This window comes from Cavia porcellus, unplaced genomic scaffold (genome assembly GCF_034190915.1).
Source record: "Cavia porcellus strain 051 isolate PalLab524CR breed Dunkin Hartley unplaced genomic scaffold, mCavPor4.1 scaffold_16, whole genome shotgun sequence".
Lineage (NCBI taxonomy): Eukaryota > Metazoa > Chordata > Mammalia > Rodentia > Caviidae > Cavia > Cavia porcellus.
This window is the reverse complement of record NW_026947499.1, coordinates 16,314,873-16,340,023: the sequence shown is the minus strand read 5'-3', so window position 1 is coordinate 16,340,023 and position 25,151 is coordinate 16,314,873. Positions and strand designations below refer to the sequence as shown.

At 40.4% G+C, this 25,151-nt stretch overlaps 1 protein-coding gene across 9 annotated transcripts in view; it reads left to right on the top strand.

Annotated features, from left to right (window-relative positions):
- Positions 1-25,151, top strand: part of Cit (citron rho-interacting serine/threonine kinase) — a 169,420-nt gene that overhangs the window by 71,916 nt on the left and 72,353 nt on the right. For 6 of the 9 annotated variants that reach the window (XM_063225744.1, XM_063225743.1, XM_063225747.1 and 3 more), the window contains exons 11-18: positions 8,590-8,695; positions 9,625-9,768; positions 11,011-11,130; positions 15,794-15,964; positions 16,219-16,269; positions 16,922-16,975; positions 20,461-20,601; positions 22,444-22,569. In XM_063225744.1, coding sequence (XP_063081814.1) covers positions 8,590-8,695; positions 9,625-9,768; positions 11,011-11,130; positions 15,794-15,964; positions 16,219-16,269; positions 16,922-16,975; positions 20,461-20,601; positions 22,444-22,569 — 913 coding nt within the window. The remainder of the gene's footprint in view (positions 1-8,589; positions 8,696-9,624; positions 9,769-11,010; positions 11,131-15,793; positions 15,965-16,218; positions 16,270-16,921; positions 16,976-20,460; positions 20,602-22,443; positions 22,570-25,151) is intronic. The other 3 variants (XM_063225749.1, XM_063225751.1, XM_063225750.1) reach the window with 1 other exon arrangement.

The following is a 25,151-nucleotide window of genomic DNA, read 5'->3' as shown; positions in this document are numbered from 1 at the left end:
CAACGTAGGGAGACCTTGTTTCATAAATGAAAAAAAAAAAAAGGCTGAGGAATGTAGCTCACTGGTGGAGGGCTTGCCTAGTATATATACAGCACAGGGTTCAATTCCCATTAGCACCAAAACCAAGAAGGAAAATAAAAAGATTCAGGTTTTGGAATCAGATAGACATGAGTTCACACCAGGCTCTGCCCCTTGCCAGTTGTATGAATGAGACATTTAACTCCATTTGGCCTCATTTCCCTCATCTCTAAAGTGGGAGGCATACTAGGGCCCAGCTGATAGACCTCCTGTGGAGTGTATGAGCACTTAGCATCAACTCCAAAGTACAGCAGGTGTTCATGTCAGTTATTGTTATTTAGGGAAAAGGACAGGGCTAGGATGCTTTTGGATCTCCTTTCTCCCTGCTTCCACTTTATAAAGATATCTTGCTGGTTTCTACCCATTGAGAGAATCAGACTCCACATGGGGTGCCTGACAGATGTCCTAATATCTCCATCCAATTTTTTACTGTGAATGGAGTCCATGATGTGTCGGCGAAACCTGCATTTTCCATAAAATGCTCTTGAGGCTTCTGGCAGGATCCAGTTCCAGTAGAAACTGTGCACTGTGCCCAGCATAGATGGCACAAGCTCCATCCCACCCTCAGGAGCTTAAATGCCCCTTGGACAGGAGAGTATATGTGCCATTGTGATGCTGTAGTCCCAGAACCAATGCAGGTCATCTCCAGTACAGGGGTCAGAAAGGTTTTTGTGCCAGCATCAACAACACAATGCATTTCTTATTTTGTATTCCTTTGTCCCACTGTACCCTTTAAACTGCAGTTGGTTGGGGCCCAAGAGTGCCAGCATGTCTGTCTGTCTCCTTCCCTCTTCCCCACTTCCTCCTCATCTCCCTCTCTTCCTTTTTTCCCTCCTTTTCTTCTTTTCTTTCTTTCCTCCTCCTCTTCTCTCTTTCTTTTCATCTTTCTCTAGCCTGAGGGGTTCCCAGTGAAGGGAAAGCACACTGAAGGAGCCGGAGTTTCAGGATCTCAGGGAAACATGGTCAGAGCTGAGGTCAGCCCCTCCACAATTTGCTTGGCTCTGTGCTGAGTAGGAAGGCTTTGCAGGGCTTTGAGTCAGGACGTGAAATACCAGGTTCTCATTGTGCAAAGGGTCTCTCTGACCACTCCTGGAGGAGAGAGATCAGAGGGACAAGAGCTGGAACCAGGGAGGTAAGGTAGATTGTTGTCCTTATCCAGACAGGCAATGGAAAATACATCAATGAAATTAAGCTGCCAAACTGGGTACCGGCTTAGCAGTGAGAATTATAGTAAAAATCACACGTGTAGGTATACTTTTATTAATAGCATGATTTTTGATAAATGGTTTTAGAGCTACATATTAATCATCTGAAGGCAAACGATCTAATTCATCTAGAGACCACTGCTGGTGGTGTGTGTCAGTGTACGTGCGTGTAGGTGTGTGTGTGAGTGGTGCATGCACGTTTCTTCAAACTTAGAGTCTGAGACTTTTTCGGAGGCCAGTGTTTTTTATATTTTCAAGGGCTCACATTGGAAAACGTTGTGTATTTTTAAATGGGCTTATCAAGTTCGTTCATAAATTTCAGGATGCACAAAAGACAATATATTTTTGGAAACAGGATGCTGATGGATTTTTTTTTAATCTTTTGCTCCATATTACATCTTGTGGTTGCATGTATTTTTAGTGCTGCTGGCCATAAGTAAGGTGAGGCCCTCAGCTGAGCTAATTTTGATTACTCTCATTTTAGCACTGAGTTTCCGCTCTTGGCTATCTCAAGAATGTCTGTGACTTCTGGTCTGTTTTTGGCAGTATGTTTTGCACGCAGGGGTCCTCTACGGGGATGAATGCATGCCTTGATGTTTGCACATGATCTTAAGCACTAAGGTGGAGATCAGAGAGCACACAACACATATGTATGCTTGCAGGATAGAAACTACACATTGTGTTTTGATATGACATATTCTGGTAATGACTTTAGTAAGGGGTTTTTGAGTTATGTGGGTTTATCAGTAGAAAAACTGCATTTTATCATTTTTCCTTAACTTGTTGAAGTTTCATATAAAGCAATTTGTAAGTCACGTGTGATACATTTTAAGAAAACTTGTCCACTGTTAACAGTTATTGGCCAAACCTGCCCTTTCACCTCTGTCAGCTTACCATTGCCTCTCCTAATTCTCTTTGGGCCTCTAATTATGAAGCAGATGTATATATCAGGAAGAAACGTTGATTTCAGAGTAAATTTTTCAAGAAAATAGAAGCTGGGAAAAAAAAGGAAAACCCAAACTTGGCTTTATGCTGGAAGAGACAGCACTGCTGTGTGTGGGCGGGTGGCTGCATGCACCTGCTGCTCAGAAGTGTCGCTTCTCTCCATGGGGACAACTGCCTGGATATCCGAGATGTGGCCAAGAGGAGTAGGCAAGCAATGTGTGGGCAGGCTGCATGTTCTTTTATTAGCATCCTCATTGTACTGCATCTCTTCGAGCCCGGAGCATGAACTGGTCTGGGCTTCTAATGTCTCTCCTGTTTCCCGTTTAATTACCCTCTGAGCCACCAAGCAATGACGGGAGAGTTTTTGTGTGTGGGTTGAGCTGTTTCTAGGGGTGATGATGGACCAAACTAGCTTGTGTGTGTCCTTGGGTCCCCAGCCTGTCCTGAGCTGAGGCTTAGCATTGAATGCAGCCAATGATAGAGCTCACCTTCTCTCACATGACCCTGTCTCCTTTTCTCCAGGATCTTGCCCTTCTGAGCATCTGCAGCACTTTTGCTGGGTCTGTCCAGCAAAGACATAGTGGAGTTGAGATTTGAATTCACGACTATTGATTGCAGATCCTGTTCTTTGAGTGCCCACCGATACTGCCCTGCATCCAGACACAAATCATCCTCATATGCACAGAGTCTGTTGGGTCAAGTCTTCCATAAGCCTTAGTGTCACAGGCATAATGATACCTACTTCATAGGATTGCAGGGAGGTAATCTGTAAAGTATAAACACAGTACCCGATGTACTATGTGCTTGATAAATGGGTGCTACTACTCATGATAATGGCAGTGGTATTAATTCTCTCCTAAATTGTTACTTTCTTGAAGTCTGGCTATGGCTTCTTTTACTTTATAGTCCTTGCAGCAGGGTTTCTCAGCTTGACACGACTGACGTTTCGGGATGAATAATTCTTTCACTTTCTCTTTTTTATGTTTTGGTAGGGTATGTAGGGGTTGAACCTGGGACCTCATACATACTAGGCTGCTTTACCATTGAGCTATAGCACCAACCTTTTTAATTTTGAGGGAGGGTCTTGCTAAGTTGCTTGGGTTGGCCTTGATCTTGTAATCTTCCTGCCTCAGCTTCCTCGGAATCTATAGTGAGAGGTGTGCGCTTCTGATCTGGCTTTGGGTTGGATAATTCTTTTTGTTGGAGGGCTGTTCTATGCAGTGTAGTTGGTTGTGCGGCATCTCTGGCTTTTATTCATTATATGATCATAGCTTTCCCACCCCCAGTCATGAAAATTAAAAGTTGTCTCTAGACATTGCCTGATGTCCCTGGGGGGCAAAATTTCCTCTGATTGAAAACCCTGGCCAATAGGTACTGCTCCTGAGAATCACAGGGCTTTTATATTTTTCCCTTTTATATATTAACACCTCCCTTCACACCAATAGAAGATGGTAAAAATTATTTGTTGAAGTTTGAGAATATCAAGAATACAGGAAAATTTTTGGAAGCTTTGAGTTAGCAAGTAGAGTCTGGCCCATACCAGGGTCAATAGAACTTTGTACTTAGATTGTTTCTTTCCTATAGTTGTATACCACTTTGCCCCAGCCTTAGAGCTCTGACCAGTTACAGGAGTTTTTGCAAACTTTACTTAAAGCAACAATAGTGTCAGCCTTTAAATAATACCATGAGTGATAAGGTGGCACATATATATATATATATATATATATATATATATATACATATATATATATATACACACACACACACACAAACACACACACATATGTGTATATACACACATATATATGTGTGTGTGTGTATATATATATATATATATATATATATATATTTGTTTGTTTTCTTTTGTTTTGAGACAGCATCCTGCTATGTAGTTCAGGCTGGCCTTGAACTCACTGTGTAGCCCATGCTTGCCCTGAATTTATGCAGTCCTCCTGTCTCAGCCTCCCAAATGCTAGGATTACAGGTGTGTACCTGGCTGAGCTGTTATATTTTAGGAAGATTTTAGACCAGCAAGTTGTTGCTTGCAGATCAGAGAGCTGTGTTTGGTGGCTCTGAGGACAGCCTTGGCTATGACCCCTCAAGCCGTGATCTACATTGCAGTCAGTTTTTAGAATATTGCATCTATCAACAGTATTTTGCTGTTGCTTGGACAGTCACAAGAATGGCTAATGAAAACCCTAGGAAAAATGAGATTGTGAAAATATTTCAGATTGTCTGTTGGGATATGGATTTGTTTGCTTAAGCCATACACATGAGAGCGTGTCACTGATGCTCGCAGTTGAATTGCCGAAAATGTCTATATGGTGAATAGTTAAACTTGAGCCATACCTGTGTTTGGTATATTTCTTTTCTAGAAAAGCTATGGTAAAGTATTTGAATTGACTTAGAATAGTCACTTAGTCATTATCTCAAACCTGTTCCTCATCTCAAAATTCATAGCCCATCAAGATTAACATTAAAATTGGGTTCCCACTCAAAGCATGACCACAAGGCACTGTCACCAAATAGTCCGACCAAAATACCACATGGAACAAAATGCTGAGGGGATAGTCTTACCATGAGTTTTACATGCCCAGACTCTTATGTCAGGAGCACTGTCTTCTAATTATCACCGTGGTTCTCCATTCTGACTGTCCATTACAATCACTTGGGAACTTCATAAAACTAGTGCTGCCGGGGCCACATTCCCAGTCTCTGTCTTGTGTTAAATTGGTCAGGGGGATCCTGAATATCAGTGCCTGTGAAAAGCTCTCCAGGTGATGCTGCCATGCAGCTGGGATGCAGACCTGGGAAGACAAAAGCTGCCTTGACCTCTCCCCTCCATGTATCAACTCTACCTCCAGTTCCATCACTGTTTATGTGACTCTCGCTACAAGCTGGATTTAGCCGCGGTGTTCTTAACCAAAGCTTTTTTTAGATCTGATTTTTATTTATTCTAGAAAAAAAAGAGATTTCTTTAGCATGTTTATTCTGAAGAGCTCTTAATTGCTGTACTTAGAACTTCTAAACAGTGAACATTTGTCAAGCATCAAAATAGCAGAATGAGGGAGTTGGACCTCGGGTGACGAAGAGGCTGTGACAAGTGCTGGCTGAAAATCTCGATTCTGAGCCCCATTAATGAGTGACCTAGAAATATTTTTTTTTGAATAAGCAATCTGTTTCCTATCTGCAGCCCCACACTGTAAGCATTAAACACTGCTGGAGCCTGCCCTCCGTGTGTCATTAAGTTTTGTAAACCACTTCCCACCCCACCATCATGAACCCATGTGATTGTTCTTCTAAATGGGGGTCAATTTTTTGCTCAGGCATGAAAGCTGTGGCATGTGCTGTCTCTGACCCATGTAATGGCATGTGGTGACCCTTGGTTACTGAGGGTCACCTGCTCTCCTTTGGGTGGTGTTGGTTTTATTCTCTGGCTGACCCACCAGAGCATCATTAGGAATAAAGCAAATAGCAAAGGAAGCTCAAGGCCGTGCTGAGCAACACACTTCATCTCATGTGAAAACTAAAAGCAAGTGCGTGTGTGTACGTGTGTGCATGTGTATATTTTGGCTAGAAAATAGACTGGTGAGAGGTGTTAAAATTTTTAGCCCAACATGAGATTTTAAAGAAAGGTTTATTTATGGATTTCAATCCCTGTTGCCCATTTCTATGAATAATCACCATTTGTTTTAATGTGAATAATAGCACAGAGCACATTCAGCCCCCTGAGTTACCATTTCAAGCAACTGTTTCAGGCCTGTGAGGCATGTGCTATTTACAAAGTGGCATGGGTAGTAAGAATAAAACTGACAGTGATAATAGTAAAGGTTGGCATTTATTGAAGCCTTGTAGCGTGCCAAGGACTGTATGTGCACTATCTCATTTAATTGCCACAAAGACTCTTTGAAGTCTTTTGAGAATCATCTCCATTTTACAGATAAGGAAACAAGCTTAGTGAGGCCAGACAGCTCTTCAGTGTAGGGCCAGATTTTGAACAGAGCAGTAGGATTCTGAGTGTTGACTCACTGGGCTGCCCTACAGTGTGAGCATAGAGAGCTGTCCCTGGGGTACAGCCAACCACTGTCACATTGGCCCTTGTTGTTGGGCTAGGAGCTATTGGGAGAGAGGTATTTTATATTGCTGCAGGGAACTGACCTCTTTTAGGCAGAGAAGTAGTGTGAGCAGCAAAAAAACAGAACTTCTACCTGATGGTAAGACCCAAGTGTACATTGATAACCAGTTCCTGCAGTCCTGTTACCAAGGCAACAAAGACGGAATTGAGGGATAGCAGTGGTCTCCATTATATCTCTCTATGCATAGGAGGAACCTTGCTGGCTGTCACCCTGGCCCTGCCTTTCACCGATCCCTGTGTTTGCACCCAGGATGCAAACTACTTAGGAGGCTTCCCTGAAGGGGAACTCTCATTCCTATTCATAGTTAACTACTTCTAGGGATGAAGTACCTTGTTCGAATTTCATAGATACATCTGAGTATGTCCTTTCTGGGGGGAGGCTGTCCTTCTAATATACTCTCTAGATGGCCTATGATTTATTTTTGTGTTTCTTTCCTGAGAATTATATCAGGTATATAAAATCTGTCTCTTTCCCCGCCATTCCCTATTGAGACTAACAGAAACCATTTTCAAGTGGTGGGTTACTTGATCTTGGTAAGCATCCATTTCTTCATATATTAAATAAAGATCATACATTATATCTGTTTAATGAGATTGTTATAGAGTTAAAACACATATACTATTCAAACAGAACCAGATTTGTGGCAGGAGTTTAATAAGTGCCTGAGTTTCCTATTGTTGCTATAACAAATCCTTAGTAAGTTGGTAGCGAAAAACCACAGTTTATTATTTTGCAGTTTTGGGGATGAGAAGTCAGAGATGGATTTTGTGGAACTGAGATCAATCTGGGCAAGACTGAACTCTCCAGTCTCCTTAGAGAGTTCAGGAAACCAGTTTCCTTGCCAGCCTCTAGAGGGTGCCCTTTTTCCTTGGCTTGTGGACTCTTCATTTTCTAGGCCAGCACTGTTTCATCTTTAGATCCCTGACTCTGGCTTATGCCTCCATTGTTATATCTCCCCTCGTCTGTTTCCATCCTATAAGGATCTTTAGGATAACATCAGACATCCCAAATAATTCATTGGAACCCCCCATCTCAAGATCCTTAACTTTTTCACAACTTCAAAGTCTATCTTGCCATAGTATAAACATATTCATAACTTCTGGGGATTAGGACATAGATATCTTGGGGACATTATGCAGCCCATCATTGTAAGCTATTTTTATAAAATGAAATAACCAAATTGGCTAGTGTGGGGAGGGAATAAACAATATTTTGTTTAGTATAGTAACTGACAACATTTGTTGTGCACTTGTATTTCTGTCCTGCATTAGGACCTTTGGGCTCATTACTTCTTCTCCCTGGAGCTTGTTTCCTCCGAGAGCTTTGTGTGATCTCAGGCCAACTATCACTTCCTCCGAGAAACCCTCCCTGATCACCTTTGCTTAAATCAGGCCTTCAGCCCCATTTCCTTCATCATATCATGGCATGCTGTTTCCATCTTTCCTGGATATTACCCTGATCCAAAATCTTTTTGTTTTTGACTCTGCCTAATGCATACTGTGTGTCCTCTGTTGAATGTCAGCTTCAAGTGGGCAGAGACCTCGCATTTCTTGTTCATTGCTAAATGCCGGTGCCCAGAATGCTACTGGAACAGAATGGGTGCGTGTATCTGTTGAGTGTGTAAGCAAGTGGAGTCATGTCAGGTGTACTGCAGAATATTTATTGTTCATACTCTCTTGAATTTTTTTTTTCTTTCTCCCCCTGTATCAGGGATTGAACCCAGGCCTTTTGTACTGAGCTACATCCCCAGTCCTTTTTTTTTTTTTTAAATCAGTACCGGGGATCGAACTCATGACTGCCTGCTTGCAAGGCAGGTGCTTATGCCGCTGAGCTAAATCCCCAGCCCCTCCAGACCTTTTTAAATAGTTATTTTATGACAAGGTCTTACTGAGTTGCCGAGTTGCCCAAGATGGGCTCAGACTTGTGATCTTTTTGCCTCAGCTTTCCAGAGTGCGGGCTTGTGGCATGTACCACAGTGCCCAGTGGGTGGTTCTTTTATTATCATTAATCATCACTTTACAGATGCACAATCAGAAGCTCAGAAGGAGAAATGAATTTACACTGGGTCTGTCCACTGCCACTTTTCTTCAGCTCCCCAGCCTTATTGTTTTAATGTCATCAGAAGCAGTTTGAGTCAGCCTTGCCGATGGCCACAGAATGCCGGCAGGTCTGTCATCTTGGACTCACCTGCTGACCATTTTGACCTTGGTTTTTTTCCTATGCAGGCCTGTTGTATCGAGTCTGGACTCCCCTGCCAAGACTAGCTCCATGGAAAAGAAACTTCTCATCAAAAGCAAAGAGCTGCAAGACTCTCAGGACAAGTGTCACAAGGTATTTATCTCCGCAGCTGGCCTCCTTCCTTGCTCCAGGATCCTCCCGTCAATATATGCCAAAGGATCCGCCCTGGGCCACTGCTGGCGCTGAACCTCCTGATCCATAGAGAGGGGGGCTCTCCTTGCGTCGCTGAAGTCGCGCCTCGGCAGCTCAGAGGGAGATGAATTCGGGCCTTGACTTTGCTGTAAATCCTTTAAATCTTAACCAGAGGAGGCCCTGGATTTAAAACGGCCCGTTTCACAGAATGACCCAGCCCGATGTCTGCTTCTTCCGGCAGGTGGCGTGGGTCCTCACCTGTGGCTGAGATGCATCCCATCTGCTTTGAGTGATTCGAAGTCTCTCTTCCTAGTCTTTTAAAACTCCTGCTTATGTCACTGCGGCCACTGTATTGATTATGCTCAACGTCTGTTAACACTCACTGTTCCTGCCCAGAGGCAACTCTTTGGAAACTAATAAAAGCCACTGCTTGCCTGGGACTCCTCAGAGTGCAGACGAATAAATATCTCCTTGCCCTGTCCTGGATTTGTCCTCTAGATCTTTGCAAGGAGATGGGGGGAAACAAGATGGATTTGGGATAAAATTAAAGTGACGTCTGCAGAAAAACAAAACAAAACACAAAACCAAAAAAAAAAAAAAAAAAAAAAAAGCAAGCAGGTGAAAAATGATGATTTTGGCTTCCTTGCTAACTGGGTTAGAGAAGTGATCAAGTGTGAAGCGGGACTTGGATGAGAGGAGTGACTTAGCATTTGGTGACTGTCCTTACGAAGAACTGTGCGCTCCTGGGCGAAGAAACAATGGTATTTTCATCCCAACCTTTGGCAATAGCGGTAGCCCAGACCATCAGGTGGTCTCGGGGCTGCTTGAGATTTGATTGCTCCTAAGGCGCATCCAAGGGCTTTTCTAACCTGTCGATGTGTTTATTTCAGATGGAGCAGGAAATGACCCGGTTACATCGGAGAGTGTCAGAGGTGGAGGCTGTGCTTAGTCAGAAGGAGGTGGAGCTGAAGGCCTCTGAGACTCAGAGATCCCTCCTGGAGCAGGACCTTGCTACCTACATCACAGAATGCAGTGTGAGCCTTCCCCAAAGCCCCCTTCCCTTGGAGGCGGCACTTCCTGTTGTGTGTGTCTCATCCTGTTTCATGATGGCTCCATGAGGCACATCGCAGCCAATGGCAGAGAGTAGAGAGAAGCAGAGTACAAAAGCAAGATCCGTGATTTGCAGAATAGCGTGAACCAGGTGTGAGGTCCCCAAGGGATGAGGTTGGACTTGTTTTTAAAAGGAAGTCCAGGTAGGCTGCTGGTACAGTGGAACCCGGAGATGGGAGTCAGCTGTCATTGCAGCGAGTGGCAAAGGTCTTGGCCGCTCCCATCCCAGCCTTTCTGGTCTACATCATGTCCAACATGATCAGCCTGGGGCACCAAACTCCCAAATGAGTACAGGAAAATGTATTTCAAACTTACCTTAAATCAACTTTCCATTCACTAGAAGCAATGTAGTGACAAGAAACAGCCTTTAAAACTCAGACCCTCTGTCATTATTTACCATATGACTTTTGTTTTTTTTTTTTTTTCCTTCACAAGAGTAGACTGTCTTCTCCATTGTCTTGTTAAATTTTTCATTCAGGTGTTTTTTTAATGTGCCCAATTAAACAGTCTTAAGAAGTTGAATCACACATTTTTAAAATTTTTTTTTTTCCTCACAAGGGAGAGGAAATCTATAGAACGTGGCTGATTAAGAATAACTGCTATGTTTCCATTCCAGACTTGGCTGCCTTTCAGTGGTGGGTGAAGTTGTTCAGCTGTGTATTTCAGATATTTATTTCAGTGCCACTAAGCACTGAAGGAACCTTATGGATGATAGGTGTCCAGGAAAAATTAGCCAGGAAGTAGACATAGTTCAACTGGGTAGAAGATGAAGTCGTTTCTACTTTGAAAGAAGAATCTATGTTTGAGAGTCTTTAAATAATTGCTATTATACAAAAGACTAGATATCCATCTAACAGATGATTGTAACAGCTAAGGTATCATGTTGGTTTTTAGTCCAGAACAACCAAGTAAATACCTATGAGGACAGGTAGGTGGTGAGTTTCAGTCTGGATCTATAAGGTCACAAGCTTGAGATGGTGTTTCTTGACTCAAGGGTTTTCACAGGTTGAAAATTGGAATCAGCAGCCAGCCGGAAGCTCTCGACTTTGGTTCGTCACCCAGAACCATCCCGGTGTCTACGAAGCAGCTCGGAGCTCTTTTAACAAATCTTTTCAACCAGAGCAGCCTCTTTGGGGCATCCCTATTAAAATGTTTGCTTTCCGCAGAGCTTAAAGCGAAGTTTGGAGCAAGCACGGATGGAGGTGTCCCAGGAGGATGACAAAGCACTGCAGCTTCTCCATGACATCAGAGAACAGAGCCGGAAGCTTCAAGAAATCAAGGAGCAGGTAGGACTGCTTACCCAAAGCAGCATGGGCACACGCCAGCTCAGACCTCTAATCTCAGAAGGGTCTGAGAGACAGGAAGGGGTGGGTAGCTTATTCCAGTTCCTTTTAAAGTCTGCATTTTAATAATAATAAAGATGTTGTTGTAGAGCAGTGGAAAGTAAACTTTACTTTGTGGAACAAATTTGACCCACCACCTATTTTTTGTGGCTCACTGCTGGGAATGGGTTTGAATTTTTCAATGGTTGGGAAAAGATGATCAAAAGAAAAATAATATTTTGTGACATGTGAAAATGTTATGGAATTCAAATTTCAATGTCTGTAAATGAAATTTTTCAGAACACAGCCATGGTCATTCATTAATCTGTTGGAGTATTTGGATTTAGTTTTCATGCTACAGATGTGGAAGTAAAATAGTCGTCCCAGAGACTGTGTGGTCTGCAAAGTTGAAAACTCCTTATTGTCTGGCTTTTTGCTGAAAATGTCAGCCAATTCCTGCTTGCAGTGGTCCTAAAGAAAGTAAAATATTTCTGTAGCTTTTCAGGTGTCTTTAAGTTTTTGAGAGGAGCCAAAGTATTTCATTGTTTTATGTACATAAATTAATATTCTAGAAGAAAAGTTTGAGCTGTTCAGGCCGACCCAAAATTGACACGGTAAATCTTAGTGCAGAAAACCTTCCCCTGTGTGTTCAGAAAAGAGAATTGAGGCTTTTAAAAAGCTCACCCTTTTTCGCCCCTCTTTCTAAAAAGGATTTCTTTCTAGATGGCTCACTTTTATATTGCCTCATTGTTTCCTTTTTAGCACGGATTTTTCTGTCTTTTGAAGAAACTGTAAATAGAAACTTTAATGAAGAGATGGCAGTGAGTAATTGGAGAGCTGAATTATCAGCTGCCAGGCAACTCTCATTCATTTCACAAAATCTAATGGAAACACTGATGAAAAATGAGCATTTTTGTCTCTGGGTAGCACAAACTTAGCCATCTGCGTGGCGTAAATGCAAGAAACTCCTGCAAATAACTTGATTCATTAGTTACACTTTAGAGAAAGAATGATCTGTCTTTGGGGGTTTGTTGGAAACACTGTATTTGTCACTTTAATATTTTAAAATGATGGGTTAATTTCCTCTTATTTGATACACTGTTACAAATAAATGTGCATAGGGAACTTTGCAAACGAATTATCAAGTCTGAACAATATCAACCTTACAGATTTTGAAGGGCATGCACATACTTTGAGAAATCTGCTTTGACAGGTGACTCATGCCCCTTTTATCAACATAGTTTTTCATCCTTAAAGTTTCAGGTGGTAGAATTCTTTTTCTCCCATTAGTTCAATGTGTTTGGAAATTTACTTTTGGGGACATCCTGGGGAAATGAAAGCAGTACTTGACCACCAGAGGGAGCAGCTGGTGTCCGTGAACTCCATAGAAGCAGAATTATCAGGACATTTTGAAAAGGTGTATACTGATGTGTGAGTTCAAAGCAGTGTCTTTTATGATTCATACCACAGTCAGCATGCATGTGGAGCTTTAGATTTAATGACTGTTAAAAGTTCCATGGTGGGGGGTACCTCTCGGTTTCTGATTTTATTTCTCACTGGAAGAGGGTTAGATTAAAATGACTTGTGGTTATGTTTTGTGAGAGCAGAATGTTTGCAAACCAGGGAAAAGCTTTTAATGCTTGCAGCAAACTTCAGTATTTGGTTTCCAGCAAATTGATTTGTCTCAGATTTGGGATTAATTCTGTTTTTCCTTTCAAAAGCTAATTATCTGTACAACTGTTTATTTAAAAATATTTTGATTCAACCTAGTTACTCCTTATGGAGTATTTGGATCTAGTTTAAAATAAAATTACCTAAGGGTTTCAGTTTGATTTATACCGCGTTGTAGCAATTGCTGATTCTTTTCCCCTTCTCAGGAAAGGAAGCAGAAGTGTGGGTATCACAGAAGTCATTTGCAGCAGGGTTTCTAGATGACTAAGACCATGTATATATGATACCCCTCTCCCTGGTTCTGCAGCTTCATTCAGAAGACTTGCTTCAAATGGGCCATGAGAGTTGTTCTGTATTTTGACCTGCTCAACTCATGCCCATAAGTCATTCGATGTGAAAACATGACAGTGTCCCCAGCTGCTCTTAGAAATAGACCTGATTATGTTCTTTCATGTTTCTCCTGAAGCAGGGATTTGGTTAGCTGTTGGATTTATAGGATTGCCTTGAAGTCTCAGCATAATAACCGGAGATCAGCAAATAAGTTAGAATTCCTTTTGCTATCCATGGCAGGCCCACTCTGCAAGAGCTCCAAGGACTGACAGAGATGTTGCCTGATCCTTGTCTTCCTTCCCCTTAGGGCTGACAGCTCTGGAAAGAAAGATGTCAGGGGCCAACGGTATGATAGGGTTGGGGACAGACATTCTGTCCATACTCTTGACAAAACACAAAAATTTCATTCCTTCCTTGCTGGCATAAGTTTCAGAAAGCAGAGGGAGCCTGAGGATAGAAGATGCCTAACACTTTCCTCCAGCTCTTTTTTTACTTTGCAGATCAACCTCTATGTGCCTGGGAAGGCTGGCTATTCCTTTAGACAGGGCAGGCTCAGGGGTAAGACACCATTGCATTTCTAGGGTGGCATACCCCAATACATTTTGGTGTTTATATATGAAGGCAATTGTAAAATATAATTTTATATACTATATATGTATAATGTAACATAATATACTTATGCAATTATTATTTTTAATAGAGAAAGGGATCAACAAAGCCCCAGTGCTAAGAGTCAAGAAAGTCTTAATACATCCTTGACTGAGGAGGGTCTAGAACTGTGATGGCAAACCTTTTTGAGACCAGTGGCCAAATGGCAACCCAAAACCCACTTATTTGTCACAAAGTGCCAACACTGCAATTAAACCTGAAGACTGAGATTTTAGTTTAGAAAAGGCAACTCATTCATTAGCATCTTTTGTTTTAAAAATAAATAGTATGCATGCCATAGGTTCGCCACTGCTGAACTCAAGAAAAACCCCAAGGAGAGGATGTACCATTTCACCTATGGCTCTTGTGCCACTTTGAGGGAGATGATTGTGAGCAGTTGAGATGATTGTGAGCAGTTACTTAGACCTTTGATGATATCATCCTGCATGCTTAGTATGCGTCACACAGGAAACCTGTGTGCCTACAATCTCGAGAACTGAGTATCAATAAGTGTGCTTTTGGATGGGAGGGAGCAGAATGAGACCCAGACTCCACCTGGGCTCATGTTTTACCTTTCCATCTATTGACAACATTGGGAGAGGTGTGCTTACATGAAGATCATCCAGGTTTTTTTTAATAAGAACATCACTACCCATTTAGTATATACCCGAAGATGGCTTGTTAAAATGAGATAAAAGATGTATGTGATAACCTGTAGTTAAAAAATAGAAATTGCAACTTACTGGTTAAAAAATTCCTTGCTAGCTGGGTGTACTGGCACATGCCTGTAATCCTAACTCTTGGAAGGCTAAGGCAGGAGGATCGTTGTGAGTTTGAGGCCACCCTTGGCTACATAGTGAGACCCTGTCTCAAAAAACAAAACAAAGCAAAAAAAGTTCTTTCTAAATTGTTGCCTTACCATTTATTTTTTGGGAGTGGATCTTAGAGAGATATTACTGTGCTTTATGAGTGTCAAATATAATCTTGGTTTAATTGCTTGTTCTTTTTATTTTGTGTTTCCTTCTTTTACTTGTAATCTTAGATACTCATTCATAACTCTTACACTTAGCCCTGATTTTGTAAATGAAGCATATTTCTATTTTTGGTCTATAAGTTTCAAAACCATTGCCGTTTTTCATGGAAAAAAAAAAGCCTCAATCCCTTTTTTTTTTTTAATTTTAAAAATTTATTTTGGAAAAGATGGCGCTGTGTGGACCCCTTTAAACAGGGTTGTTCCAGGGGAACAAGATAATTATTTCCTGTGAATTGATTATTGCAAGTTATTTTCTCCAGAGCCAGTGTTTTGTGATGCTTCCAGATTTCAGGGTGACTTGTATTGCAGGAGCAGTGTTAAGTTCATCCTTCAGTTTAGGGGCCAGAAAAATTAATGGTGAGAAACTGACAATGATGAGTTTCACCTTCCTGGATGTTTTCCATCGAGATTTCCAATTACCCTCTGGTGCCTCTGAAAGGTTAATTTTCAAACTAGTACCATATCTAATTGTATTAGGAGCACATGATTTCTAAAGGACAAATCTATAGAAATGATTATCCTTGGAGGAGAACTACACATGAGCAGTTTGTCTTCGTTTAAAGAACAGTGCTGCCAGCTTTCCTGCTAAGTTACACCTTAAGATCCTATGCGTATTATGTGGTGGTGTTTGCTCAGAAGATCTTATCATCAGCACATGTGTTCCTAGTGGATTTACTCAAGCTGCATGTTCTATATTAAAACAGCTTAAAGATTTAATGTTCGTTCCTCTCTCCTCTTCCCCCCAGAACTCCTCTGCTTTCCCCAGTTGGAATTTCTCTCTGGGTCTGTTTCCACTTACTGTCTCTCTGTGTCTGTGGTTCTGTCCTTTGCCACTCAGTCTTCAATGCACATCTTCCTCTGTGGTCGATATCCTTCCATCTTCACTGTCTGCCATTTCTTGTCAGAGTCCCTGAGTTCACCTGTATTGCATTACCTGCTCTTTAGGAATACCAGGCTCAAGTGGAAGAAATGAGGCTGATGATGAATCAGTTGGAAGAGGACCTTGTCTCAGCCAGAAGACGGAGTGATCTCTATGAATCTGAGCTGAGAGAATCTCGGCTCGCTGCTGAAGAATTCAAGAGGAAAGCAACAGAATGTCAGCATAAACTGATAAAGGTAGCCAGGAGAGTTATTTTTGGGTGCAATCATGGATGATCTTAGCAACGTACAAAACAGCTTAATGGGTATAAGTTTGAGATATAATAGGAAACATCGTGGGAACTTCTTGGGTCTTTATTCATAGTAGATGACATCATTATTATTTATTATTATTTTGGTTGCAGTGACCACGAGAGTATTACAGGTAGTGTTGTTTATGAGACTTTTGGGCTTTTGAGATTTCTCACTATGGTATATCTTTTTCATTACAGGCTAAAGACCAAGGGAAACCTGAAGTAGGAGAATATTCCAAACTTGAGAAGGTATATATCCCATGATTGGTTTTGCCGTTCTGAGTAGATTTTTTACTGTTACTGTCAGTGGACAGTCATTGATTAAGAATACTTTTGCAAACAATAACTTGAAAATTCTCTCCTAGCTTTATTTATTTATTTGCTGCTAGGGATTGAACCCAGGACTTTGTGAATGTTAAATAAATACAGGGCCATCTATGGAGCTTTACTCCCAGCCCCGCCAGGTTTGATGGTCCCTTTCCAGGTCACCATGTTTAGCTTAAACTATGGTTTTAAAAGAGAGAAAAGACACTTCATTTTTAGTCCTGTCTTTTCACAGTAAGACCATAAACCCAGACACTTAGTAAAACATGTGAAAATTGTTACTGTTTTAAGGAAATTTTGGAAAAATTTGGAAAAAAAAATTTGGAAATGTTGATTCTGTTTTTACAGTTTATATATTGCTAGTCCTAGAGAAATAGTTTATATGGAGTTTTACCCTGGGATGTGCAAAGACATCCAAAAAACTGATATGTCCCTATTCTTGCATACCATGAGTAGGTTCTAGAAAATAACACCAAAAGGCCTCACAGAAACCTCAAGGAAATAAGACAGATGTAAACGTTGTAAGATATGAATGTTAATTTGTCTTCTGCTTTATTTCTTGGCATTTTAATTCTAGATCAATGCAGAGCAGCAGCTTAAAATCCAAGAGCTCCAAGAGAAGCTGGAAAAGGTAAGCCTGAGGTGATTTTTCAGGGACTTTCCCCCATTTCCACATACTTTTTTTTGCCTTGTCCTGGAGCCCTAAAGATGAAAGAAACAGAATTAGTCACCGAGCACTGAGGAAACTGAAGGAGGGGTGAGCTATTACCTGAAAATATCAGAGTTCTGAATATACTTTTCCCTTTAGAGATGTGTTAGCAATGTGTATTTTTAAAAACCAAACTGTATTAGTGTAATTTATACTACAGTCGAACCAAGGAGGGGACTTCTCATGCCTCATGACCAAGGGGCTGAGCTCCCCACCCTGCACTCTTGTAGAAGCGTGAGTTGTTCTCCACCCAGAATGCTTCCCTCAGAAACATTGCTGCCCAGAGGATGGAGAAGGGTTGGAGGATCCTCAGAGTCATCACAGAGTTCTGCAGGGAGTGGGTTTGGTAGACAGCATCTTGTAAAGTCTGTTTTAATATCCCTACTTCTATTTTTATGTTTTGAAAAATTTTATGAGTTATTTCCCCCCAAGCTTTTTGAAGGTATAATTGACAAATGAAAACTACATGTAAGTATTTATGGTATCATGATGTTTTAATGTGTATACAACTGTGAAAGGACTAAGCTAGTAACATATCCATCACTTCACATACGTAAGGTGTGGTGAAGACATGTAAGATCTGGTCTCAGGAATTTCAGACTTTCCTTTTATTTGAGCACTAGAAATGTTTGAAGAAAGGGACAGAGTGAATGTGGTTCTGAGGCATGGTATTCGTATCAGAATGTCCTGCATATTTTTGCCGGCTTAGTTTAATAGAGTTATTTCCTTTTTATATTGATAGAAATATAGCATTAAATTACTATCATAACTATTTCTAAGCATACAGTTCGGTAGTACATTCATGTGTTTGGGTACTAGATCTCTGGAAATTTTTCATCTGTTAACATTGTAAGCCCATATACACCAAGCACCAATTTTCCTTTTAATTGATCTTAATTAAAATGAACTCAAAACTGAAATTTCTGCCATGTTTCAAGTGCTCAGTGTCCACAAATGGCTAGTTTTTCTCTTGTGGGACAATGCAGGTCACAGAGATGATGTTTTCTTGCAGTTTATACTTTTAAAATTTGTGATTTAGAGCAAACACGTGAAATTGTTGGTTTCATAAACTCAGATCTCTTTTATAATACTGCAAGAGGTATAACGTAACTCAAACTCAAATAAAAATTAACAAATACATAATTAACTTTGAGTTTTAGCTTTTTTTAATAACTGGATTTGTGAATTATCATAAGTGAGGGCTGCTATACTCTTTGAAAAGTATTTGAAGAAAAAGTTTAAATTATGGCTTTTATTTTGTTTCTCCTTATAAAAATGTTACAGAAATTGGAAATATATCCTTTGCTAATGGGTTGGAAGAATATACAGATTTAATACAATCCCAATCAAAATACTGTTAGTATACCTCACAGATCTAGAGAAAATATTCCTAAAATTCATTCGGAGGCAGGAGAGATCTAGAATAATAGCAAAAGCAATTCTGGCAACAAAGGCAAGGCAGGAGGCATCACAATCTCTGACTTGAAATTATACTACAAAGTTACTGTGGTAAAATCAGCACGGTACTGGAATAAAACAGACCTGAGGATCAGTGGAACAGATTAGAAGATGCAGACACAATTCCAAACACACTCAGCCACATTGTCTTTGACAAAGAGGCCAAATATGTTCATTGGAAGAAAGATAATAGCTTCTTTAGTAAATAGTACTGGAAAAACTGGCTTTCCACATGCTGAAGACGATCCATGTCTATCATCATGTGCTGAACTAAAGTCAAAATGGATCAAAGATCTAAACATTAAAATAGACACACTAAATCTACCGGAAGAGAAAGTAGGTAGAAATCTTGAAGACCTAGGAGTAGGTGGAAACTTCATGAACAAATCCCAAACTGCATGGGAAATACTTCAAAGATTCAACAACTAGGATCTCATCTTATTAAAAAGGTTCGGCACATCAAAAGATATCACAAACAGAGTGAAAACACAAACCACAGTATGGGAAAAAAATTTATCCAACTGTTCCTCAGACAAAGGACCTCTATCTAGAACATATAAAGACTTAGAAAAAATCAGGCCCCAAATTCAAAGACCCGATCTGAAAATGGGCATCAGACATGAAGAAATACAATTAGCAAATAAATATATGAAACAGTGTTCAACATCATTGGTCATTTAAGTGATGAAAATTAAAACAACACTGGGCTTCCATCTTAGTCCAGAAAGAATGGATCTCATCAAGAAATCAGCCAATAACAAATACTGGAGGGGTTGTGGGGAAAAAGGAACCATTCTTCACTGTTGGTGGAAGTATAGATTGGTTTAACTTCTGTGGAAATCAGTGTGGAAATTCCTCAGAAAACTAGGATTGAAGGTCCTATTCGACCAGCTATTCCCCTTCTGGTATTTTCCCAGAAGAATTAAAAAACATCATACCACAGTGATATATATATATATGCATCCATGTTCATAGCAGCACAGTTTGTAATAGCTAAATCTTGGAAGCAACCCAAATGCCCATCAACTGAGAAATGAATAAAAAAGATGTAGTATTTTTATACAATAGAGTACTGCTCAGCTATAAAGGACTTTTTATAGATAAATGGAAGCAACTTGAGACCATACTCATAAGTGAAATAAATCAGACTCACATGCGTAAATATTGTATTCTCTTCCTAGTGTAAGAAGCTGGAAGATTAGGTAAGACCCAAAATGTACAATAGATACTGTGAAATGAGAAGAAATTATCAAAAAGGAAAGAACAGCTGGGATTGGGGAAAGGAGAAAAGAAGGAATGGAAAAGGAAAAAATATATATATACACATACACATACATGCAAGATAGTTAAGATAGTTATACCACTACTTTCTCTTAGTTCATTGAAAAGAAAGGTTTGTGCCTATATTGTCTGGATAATTTTTCATACCTATATCTTGTACTTTGAAGATAACAATATGCAATGTGTGAACCATTGTGACTGTCCTATCTTGTGTTGAAATTTTGAATCATTGTGTTTTTTTTTCTCTTTAAAATGAAGAAAAAGTGTTACAAAATTCCCATAGGTAGATTAGCAAATGTGATAATTAAATAAGAAAATTATGACCAGCAGTAAGTGCATTAATTCCTAGGTAGATCAGTGCATCTAGACCTTTTTGTTTGCATTCTCTATGTTGCATCAAGTTGGAGATGCAAAAGATTGTCGGATATGCTGTTATGTATCCCAAAAAGAAAAATAATGCATATCGATTTTAACTGTAGGATGTTTTCCAACTTCAACCATGTTATGAAGTATATGTACAATGCAGAATAAAATGAGTCCTTTTTTTTTGAAAAACAGATGTAATATATACTTGGCGTTACCTACCTTTTCTATTTAAGGTATTGTCACCACCTTTTTTACATGGATAAACTTGGACATCCATGTCCCATGCTTTTGTCTCCTGGTAGGCAGTAAAAGCCAGCACAGAGGCCACTGAGCTGCTGCAGAATATCCGTCAGGCAAAGGAGCGAGCTGAGAGAGAGCTGGAGAAGCTGCAGAACAGAGAAGACTCTTCCGAAGGCATAAGGAAGAAGCTGGTTGAAGCTGAGGTGAGCTAGGGCGTCTCCAGGTGGCTGTGGACTGAGCCCTCATCCCCAAGTGACCCTGCGACTGAGCCTGGCTGTGCCAAGGGATAGGAACTGCCGAACCATCGCTTGCTTATGTTATGTTATTTTATTTTTTTTACCATACTGCTTTCTTTTAAAAGATCCCTTTCAAACTTGACAGGCTTGGAAACCTTTCCTCCCAAGAGGAAAGGCAGATCTCTTTTAGCAGCTCCAAGTTGAAAGATGTCTCAACCAAAGCTTTCCTGCTGGTGCTGGTTTTCCTCTGACCTCCTCACTAACCTGGGAGAATTTGTATTTTTCTAGGCTCACTGTGACTCTAGCTCTGATTTTTTCTTTCTCTTCCCTCTGTTGTGCCTTACTGTTCCCAGAATGTTCTTAACGTATTAATTCTCAAGATTTCACTATGACCCATGTGTTGACAACTCTCAGATCACTTTTTTGGGCCTTTTCTCCCCCTCATATTCTTTGTTGTTGTTGTTGTTATTGTTGTTGAAATCACTTATATAATTATACTGAAAATACAGGAGTGTCTTTTCAATATGAAAAGTTCAACAATATAGACGAATATAGAATAAAAGGTAACACTTCCTCTTTACGTGTGTTTGCCTCTCCTAGCCCTTGGCGTTTGTCCCACAGAATGCTTACTCCATAGTTATTGTCACTGTCCTATTGCTGGATCTTTGCATTTCCCCATTACAGTCTGGGTGTGAATCTACGAGCACATGGCTCTTTGGGGTTGTTCTCACCATGTTCTTGACTCTTATCTACTGCTCCCCAGAAATCCTGAATGGGTGCCTCAGTAGTGCCTTGAATTTAAAGTGAACACAGAGACTACCCTCACCTGCTAATTCCCCTTCTCAGTTTCCTAGATAGGTCAGGGCCACCAGCCTTGTCTTGGTCACCTCAACCTTGAGACCTTTTTTGTTATTTGCTCGTCCTCAGACCCCGCTGTTCTGTGAATCATTTGGTCCTATAAATACAGACACCCTATTTGTCCCATCATCCTGTGCACCCTTTCCTCTTAGCTAAACAAATGCAGTGGTTTCTTGACCTTGAGCTTATGGTCTCTCCTTCCTCCCAGCTGGTTCATTCTGTGCATCTTCACAGACCCCCAGAGACCCATCCCATCCCAAACCCTGTAGGGGTTCCATATACCGTAGGTGCACCCTTGAATCTGGTCCATAAAACTCAGCCATTTGAATTTCGACCCTCAAATGCTGTCCTTTGGCCTTTTTACCTGCTGTTTCCTGTCCCATGCTGCACCTACATCTAAGACCTAAATTGACCCTTGAAGATCTCCGTGTTGCTCCCTCTGTGCATGACTCGTCCACTCCCTCTGCCTGTCCTCCCTGCTCCTATCCACCCTCGCCATCCCTCTTCAGTGCTTACACCCCTGTCATCCCATCACTCAACTGTGTGGTTAAGCATCCTCCTTCCTGCTTGCTACCTCCCACAGTACCTTGTAGCTGCTCGCCTTGTGGCTCTTTTCCCTCTCAACCTGTTGTGTTTATTTATGTTTGTCTTATCTTTTCTAAGGGTGGGAGTTACATCATCTTCCTCTCAATATTTTCTGTGATGCCTAGTGTGGTACTTTGCAGATAGTAGGTGCTTGGTAAATATTTGAATGAATGAATGCACTCATGTAATCTATACAGCTGAGCACCTGGATCGCAGAGTCTTATTTTCCTTGCTGTTGCTTCAGGTGCCTGAGACTTTTCTTCCTGATCTGAGTGTGTGTTTCCTGAGGGCTCTTTCCCTCGGTGCAGGTGAAATGCCCATAGTGGTTGCTCCATTAAAACTCTCTGATTGATTCATGATCTACAGGAACGCCGCCATTCTCTGGAGAACAAGGTAAAGAGACTAGAGACCATGGAGCGTAGAGAAAACAGACTGAAGGATGACATCCAGACAAAGTCCCAACAGATCCAGCAGATGGCTGATAAAATTCTGGTGAGCAGGAACAAAAGTTGCAAAGTTCACAGATAACAGGTTAGAGGTTGCAAAGGGAAGGGGGTAAAAACAAGATCTAAATGCGATCATAGGGGCGGTATCACCAAATAGGTTAAGAGAGGTGTTTTCAGTGTGTGCCATGTTGTAGAACAGTATTAATAACTATTGGACATTTCAGTACTAGTGCTAGGTCTGCCAATGTTTTTTGTTCTGTTTGCTACTGGCTGGCATTTTTTTTTCTTTAGTAGAATGTGCTCTTTTTTTTGGAAGTTAGGAGAGTTTTTATTAGAAATAAGAACAAAAAGACTAGCTCCTGGATTGCCAGGAGAGGTATGATTTTTGTTACATTTTTCTAGGCACATTTATATTCTTCTGGTAGTAGTGCTTTGTGTGGCTCTTAACTTTGCCATGTCAGTTTAAAAAGCTGTGACTTTAGACCTTTAAGATCAAAACTCAGATTTTTGTATATAGATAAGAAAGAAATTAGTCATACAGAATTGTTTTTCTCAGAGTAGTATTTGTCATAGATCAGTGATCACCCCCTCACTCTCGGTCTCGGCTACGTTTGGTTATTATTGTTATATCTTCAATTTCCTTAGATGTAGTAGGTCCTCTTTTAGGTTTCTAATCCTCTTGATTCTGTCTCAGGTTCTAATGACTAAATTAACTCAATCGAGGAAGGCTTGGATTGTGGAAGTGCAGGTGTGTTGAGGTTTTACTCTTGCTAGGGAGGAGAGCAGCATCTTTGAAGAACTCTCCTTGGATTTCATTCGCAAAGCCAGAAATTTGATGTCATGTTTGAGAGACTCAGTGATGACCTGTGGTCCATTAATGACCCCTCCTGTCCTGCTCCTAGGAGAGACTGTTGGGTAACTGGCTGTTTACTATAAGGAGGCGAGGTGGTAAACAGGCCACTTTCTCTCTCTCTCTGTCTTTGCATCACTTCTGGGAAACAAGGTGCCAGCAAGTATGTGAACTCAAGAGCGAGCAACTTATGTAGTACTTGATATTAAACTCAGTCCAACCCAAACCTTTTGACACTTGGTTCATTTCTCTGTATACTCGTCAATATGTGGATGTTTTTGAACAATGGGTAAAAGAGGTGTTGGTTAAATTGTTTTGCTTTGACACCCAGCCTTTGTCTGCACACAAAGACAAATGTGACTGTTAGTCTATTCTTTCTGTTCTCTTGTTCCATAGTCAAAGTTTCTCTGGACTATTGTCAAATGTGTGAATTTTATCATGAGTAAAAGTAGAACTCACCACTGCTGTCCTTTGCTTGGTACAAACGAAGTGGGTAACTCTGTTTGACGGTTTCTCTGTTTAATGGTGATGTGTTCATTCATTCATTCAACAAATATTTAATGAGCTTCTACTATGTGTCAGGCACTATTCCAGAAGCTGGAAATGTAGCCCCGAACAACAGTATTTGCATAACATGACTGAAGAGTTGATCCGATACATATAGAAAAAGATATGCTTAAAAAATGACAACAACAACAAAAAATGCCAAACTACCAAGCAGACTTTAAAGTATCTGCTTTTCAAAGGCTCCTTTGCAACTAAAAATTGCAATATAGAGTTCTGCATTTCTGGATTTCTGGATTATGTGTTACAAACTTCTATTCATATACAGGACAGAAATTTAATCTTAAAGTTATTAGTCTCAGGTATCTGAGTTTTGGGCATATTTTTAGATTCTGATTTCTGTACCACCTTTTGAGGACTGAAACTCAGAGAAGATGATTGTGAAGTGATTTCTAAGTAAAAGTAAAAATGAGCAGATTTCCTTATTAACGTATCTTACCACCTGCCCGAGGACTCTGTGATTGTGACTTAACGGAAGGTGCATTTTGCTCAAGAATCCTGTGCTGAGGCTTCAGAGTATCTAGGACATGGGCAAAGAGTGGTCCTTAATGCTGTTATATAATGATGATGATTGGGAACAGATTCCAAAATACCATTTGCCTTAAAATATTTGCTATTCTAATAAGAGCTTTCAAAACAGATAATTGGAGTTCTTATTACAGCAGCGTCTTTTCCTTTAATCAAAGAAGTCATTGTAGGCAATCCTTTAGTGAGTATCATAAAGCCCTTAAAAATGTTTTTATTAATTAGAATCCTGTTTATGTTCAACTTTCCACGCTCACATCTGTGAAATTGCAATGGATTTTGTGCACCTGGTGTTAAGATTGAACATTTTAATGGTCCCCAAAGCAAAGCCCATGCTTGCAGACTTTAGACTTTCAAAAGCTTAATCACTAACATTTTGTGTGCATGTGAATTTCACGGTGCTCCCCGCCCCCATTTTATGGACACATCCTGCATAATTTCCTCATTCTTCAAAATTCTCTTAATTGCTTCCACTTTAAAGAAAAAGATTCATACTAGTATGAAGAGATGAAAACCCGGAGTAATGACTCTTGATATCAGTAATTAACTAATGGGTCCAGATTTATAAGAATTAACTTTAGGTGCTGCTATCTGTGCATTTAGAGAACATTGCAGTGAATTGAACACTGTCTTTTAAAGGATCAATTTATAATACATTGGCTAATGAACTGGTATAATTTTCAAATGAA